A 6,000-nucleotide genomic window follows, 5' to 3' on the forward strand; every position below is an offset into this window, starting at 1 on the left:
CGCCACACAGCCGCCGGAGACCTGGAGCGGTGAGGGGAAGGAGAGGCGCTGCGCTGCGCTCTCCTCCCCTCACATATCAGAGGCGAGCCACAAGCGGTGAGTGACCGGGGGGGGGGGGGGGGGGGTTGGGAGCACAGTGGGGCATGTATCCGACACAGTGGGGCAATGTATCCGGCACTGTGGGGCAATGTATCCGGCACTGTGGGGCAATGTATCCGGCACTGTGGGGCAATGTATCCGGCACTGTGGGGCAATGTATCCGGCACTGTGGGGCATTGTATCCGGCACTGTGGGGCAATGTGACTGGCACTGTGGGGCAATGTAACTGGCACTGTGGGCCATTTTCAGTGGCCACGCCCATTTTTTCACTGTGCGCGCCTATGCTTCTTTTGTTTTTTTTTGTTTTTTTTTTGTTTTTTTGTGTGGGGGGGAGGGGGGGGCATTTTCCATCTTGCCCTGGGCTCCGAAAACCCTAGTTACGCCTCTGACCTGCACTACCAGTAGTACGCACTACATACAAACCTGGAACACCAGTGGGAAGCACTGCATACAACCCTGCACGACTATTAGAAAGGACTGCATACAAACCTGCACCACCATTAGGAATGACTGCATACAAACCTGCACGACTATTAGGAAGCACTGCATACAAACCTGCACCGCTATTAAGCACTGCATACAAAACTGCACCATCATTAGGAAGCACTGCATACAAACCTGCACGACTATTAGAAAGGACTGCATACAACCCTGCACCACTATTAGGAAGGACTGCATACAAACCCGCATAACTATAAGGAAGCACTGCATACAAACCTGCACCACTATTAGGAAGTACTGCATACAACCCTGCACCACTATTAGGAAGTACTGCATACAACCCTGCACCACTATTAGGAAGTACTGCATACAACCCTGCACGACTATTAGAAAGGACTGCATACAACCCTGCACCACTATTAGGAAGGACTGCATACAAACCTGCATAACTATAAAGAAGCACTGCATACAACCCTGCATAACTATAAGGAAGCACTGTATACAAACCTGCACCACTATTAGGAAGGGGTGGTCTTCTGTTTGCCGGCGGTCGGGCTCCCGGCGCTCAGTATACCGGCGCCGGGAGCCCGACAGCCGGAATACTGACAATTATTTTCCCTCGTGGGGGTCCACGACCCCCATAGAGGGAGAATAAAATAGTGTGGCGCGCGTAGCGCGCCACCGTGCCCGTAGCGTGGCGAGCGCAGCGAGCCCGCAAGGGGCTCATTTGCGCTCGCCAAGCTGTCGGTAAGCCGGCGGTCGGGCTCCCGGCGCCGGGATGCTGGTCGCCGGGAGCCCGACCGCCGGCCAGCCGTAGTGAACCCATTAGGAAGTACTGCATTCAACCATGCACGATTATTAGAAAGGACTGCATACAACCATGCATCACTATTAGGAAGGACTGCATACAAACCTGCATAACTATAAAGAAGGACTGCATACAAACCTGCACCACTTTTAGGAAGCACTGCATACAAACCTGCACCACTATTAGGAAGCACTGCATACAAACCTGCACCACTATTAGGAAGCACTGCATACAAACCTGCACCACTATTAAGAAGCACTGCATACAACCCTGCACCACTATTAAGAAGCACTGCATACAAACCAAACATCTATATAAATTTGTCAGTATTAAGAATTAAAAACCTACTTTGTATTGTCTTCTACTAAGCCAGTTTCAGTCTTTCCTAGTCCTCATCACTGTGATCAACTCTCCCATACAGAATCTGTATTACAGATGTGTCCTGATACACTAAGCATCTATACGCCATATGGCGTGAGGTGCCCGGCGAGACTGAGATGCTCCAAAACTAGTAGCATACCATACTGTTCTTTATATTTTGCGACTTGTATGCAGAATCTCAGAAAAGCTGCATACAGTGTACCAGAGACACTAGGCTGCGGCATTAACCACACAGGTAATGGTTTTACACATGTACAAATTCGCAGATGAAGCACAATGGAACCTGGCATAAAGAAAAGCCGCAGTCGCTCACACTGGATCCCTTTTTACACAGATTCAGACTCAGTCGCACACACATGTACCGATTGCTAGATTGATCAGTGTAATCTAGCAATCCAATTATATTGTTTCCAGTCGGGTTTTTTTTTTATGAGAATTTCTGCAAGAAACACACTTGGCGCAGGACCTGGCACACCGAGGGGGCTATTTGGTGAGACTGAAGCCACAACGTATAAGGATACATCGGTATGCTATGAGCTGTTATCACAGTGTATAATGTTGATCATATCTGTGATAAAACAATGCACCTTTAAAATAACACTTCAGTCATCAGTCTATACGCTAGTATTCTCTTATGCACCCAAGTCTGTTTCTTTGGTGCAGTGTGGAGAATTACCCGGACTTCCATGTAACTCTTGACGCAAGCTCTGAGGTTGTAAGCATAAACATAGCACAATGCACCCCTGTATATGTCAAACAACAGAGAATAAAATCTGTACAAATGTAACACAGCCATCTTCCTCTCTTCTGTAGTTCAGAAAGAAAGGTCCTGGGGGACATGAGAGAGAAAGAGGCCCCGGGAGAAGAGAGGAAAATAAGCCCCAGGCAACAACTGGTAGAAGTTAACACACAACTTATAGAAACACAGGTCCTAGTGACACTTACCAACATGGTTAAAAAAACAGGAGCACAAGAGGAGAGTCTTCAATTAGTATTGACTGAAATGAGAGAGACCTAATATTTGAGATGATGTGCCATTTAAACAGCGAGAACAGAGGTTATCACTAATCACTGACAAAAGGTACACCAATCAGAGAAAGGAGATGTGTGGAGTAAAAGCACAAAGCAGTAAAAGGATGAAGGCTCAAGGTGTGATAGAAAATAAAATAGCAAAAGAGGAAGAACAGTGATGGCTCTAAACTATTTATTTATTACCCGTTATTTATATAGCGCACACATATTCCGCAGCGCTTTACAGAGAATATTTGCCCATTCACATCAGTCCCTGCCCCAGTGGAGCTTACAATCTAGATTCCCTACCACATGTATATGCACACACATTCACTAGGGTTAATTTTGTTGGGAGCCAATTAACCTACTGGATTGTGTGTGGAAACCAGAGTACCCGGAGGAAACCCACGCAAGCACGGGCAGAATACACAAACTCCGCACAGTTAGGGCCATGGTAGGAATCGAACCCATGACCTCAGTGCTGTGAGGCAGTAATCCTAACCATTACCCCATCCGTACAGCCGAAACTACTTATCAGGTAAGAGAAAAAGATCCTGCTGTTACTGCTACAATAGAAAATATATGCAATAGAATGTGTGTGGTAGTATTACTTTGAGTGCCATTTGTGTATACCACTATTTAATACACAATTAACAGCATCCAGTTTCCACAAGGCATCTACCCAAATTATCAAATATGTTAAAGGCAATAACAGCTTGCTGCCTAAGCATTCACTCCCTTGCCATAGCACCCCTCCCTTGCCATAGCAAGCACTACATTACCCCTCAACTGCAAGAGCCAAAACAGTATTAACCCCATCACTGCCATTCTCAAAGCCTGCTCAGCACTGATCCCATCCAACCTTCCTTTAAAAGCACAATGAGCCTAAAATGCACAAATCCTGTTCAGTCAGAGCATTTACAATATTTTGCCACAGTCTGTAGAACACTGCCCGCATCATATGGAAGCACAAGACCAGAGTTAGCAAATGTCCAACCATATCCAATACCATAAAAGTAGTTAGCTATAGTTATATAGTTATATAGCTGTATATCATGAGGCCAGTATTATGTGGTCTTCATCTTTGTCTGCGCTATACCTTTATAATTCCTTTATACAGCATAAGCTGACAACACAACAGTAAATTTCCATCCTTTTGTGCCTTGGGGAAACTGTATGCAATCATAATTTGTGCCAGATGCCAATAAGTGCTTTTTATGAACCTTATCACTGGCCAATTATTTAATTGTATATTGTGAATACAGATCCTTCAGTAACCATGTTCCAGAGCGATGAATGTAAACTTCTTTTACTGCTGGAATTGCCCATACTAGATTCTTAGACAAATCTCCCATTCCAAGAAAGCCACAAGCATTAACCCAATGCAGCCAGGTAATACCGAGCTTAACCAATTCTACTGTGAGCGATTAAGCTCACAGTAAATAAACCCTAGCACAAACTATATTGAGATTGCCTTTTCTGTTGTGTTGGCTAAGCTATAAACCCAACCATACTGAATATTAAATTAACGTCCATCAGGACGTGGTTATAATCGTAAAAAGTCCTAAACTATGAACTTGGATCCACAGCAGCACCTCGATCTGTTCCCAAGCTATGCACAGTACTGATGCCATTGTTTCTGGATCTAGAGCTTGCAAAACATTAACCATTTATTTGGACATGGCCTGTACATCATTAGTTTCACTTTACAACCAAATCATTTTCTATAGGGAAGATCAGACATAACATTTACGTCCTTGTCAACAGTTGACTGTTTAACCTTTCACTTTAGTGGGTAATGATTCATTCCCGTTCAGTCAAGTCAGAATAATAATTAATATTTAACATATGAGTACACAAATAACATTTTATTTTGCCGTGTCACTTATATTGTAGCCTTAATCACTTAAGGATTCTAACAAAGACTTCTACTTTTCCCTGTCAGGCTATATGGAGTATAGTAAACAATACAATCACACAATCATTTTAGTGACATAATGCCAGATATTAAAATGACTAAATCTTGTACTATTTATCCCCACAAAAATAATTACAGCAGCCACAGGCTGTATATTACAAGGTGTCGGAGCACTGAGCGTATACCCCACCCTCTGAGCGGCCATAATGTATAGTATAATAGAGCTTATTTGGACCAAGTCTGCAGAACAGTAAAACCCACCATGCTTCTGTAACTTGCAGAGCATTAACATCAGTCATTCACAGGCTGCAGAGCATTTGCCCAGTAGTGCAAGCAGAGCATCAACTACATCCTGCCAAAGCAGCATAGAGCATTCCATGCACTGCAGTGGGAGGTTATTACTGGAGGACTGGAGTGATGTTTTAGTCATCAGGTGAATAGTAATTGGGACATACATCTTAGTAAACATGGCTGTTTACACAAGCACATCCCATACACAGCAGCTGCATGCAGAATCCCAGGTGCTGCTACCACATTCTCCCCCCCCCCCCCGCACAGATACGCATAGAATACATACACATATCCCTCCTCTCACCGGTCCCGCTGCTCCGGCTCCCGATACAGCCCATATCCTCAGCAGCCCGGGCACATCCCGACAGCGGACAGGTGACCCGGGGCCGTGCACTGGGAGTGCTCAGGAGTGGGGGTCTGCTGGATGAGGAGCAGCACCGGGTGTCACTGTGTGTGCGTGCGGGAGGAGGAAGAGTGGGTTCGGGTTCCTCCTGTCCCTTCTATGGTTCCCCGGAGCTGCAGCTGCTGATGAACGGAGACCGTGACGTCACTCTCCCTCCACGGCTACAGCATCAACAGCAACACCCTGCTGCCGCTGCTGCCTTATTGTAAGGGAGGGAGAGGGCGGAGAGGCTGGGGAGCAAGGCATAGCAGTGATGGGGAGAGATCATTGGGGTAATCATTGGAGGCAGAGCAATGATGATGGACATAGAGTGTCGGACGGGTGATGAAAGACACATAGGAAAACGAGGCAGAAGGTAGCTTACACTTATTATTAATGCTACAGCTTCTTATTCACAGCATGTTGTATTAAAACAATGAAATTAAGTTGGATCACTCAGTTAACATTGGAAAAACCGAAAACATATACCTTACAAAAAATGTCAATTGTATTTTGCCTGTGCCGAAAAACTTTTGGCCATGAAATAGACTGGCAATGTGGACATAAACGGACGTATTTAGGGGTGAGGGCACCCCTAGGTACAACAGTAACGGATGCCCCCACCTAATTTTATTATTTTTATTACTTGGGTATCAGCCTTCATTTGAT

The 6,000-nt window shown here is 45.3% G+C and overlaps 1 protein-coding gene across 3 annotated transcripts in view; it reads right to left on the bottom strand.

Annotated features, from left to right (window-relative positions):
• The window catches only part of FAM131A (family with sequence similarity 131 member A), a 145,655-nt gene extending 140,070 nt beyond the window's left edge, over positions 1 to 5,585 (bottom strand). The window contains exon 1 of one of the 3 annotated variants that reach the window (XM_063916607.1): positions 5,236 to 5,585. Coding sequence is in view for 1 of the 3 variants with exons in the window: in XM_063916605.1 (XP_063772675.1) it covers positions 4,920 to 4,922 (3 nt within the window). In the remaining 2 variants the exon portion in view is untranslated. Of the gene's footprint in view, positions 1 to 4,919; positions 4,943 to 5,235 lie in introns of those variants that run through there. The other 2 variants (XM_063916606.1, XM_063916605.1) reach the window with 2 other exon arrangements.
• Between the last annotated feature and the right edge of the window lie 415 nt (positions 5,586 to 6,000).

The sequence above is a fragment of the Pseudophryne corroboree genome, chromosome 4 (genome assembly GCF_028390025.1).
Source record: "Pseudophryne corroboree isolate aPseCor3 chromosome 4, aPseCor3.hap2, whole genome shotgun sequence".
In the NCBI taxonomy this organism is placed as follows: Eukaryota; Metazoa; Chordata; class Amphibia; order Anura; family Myobatrachidae; genus Pseudophryne; species Pseudophryne corroboree.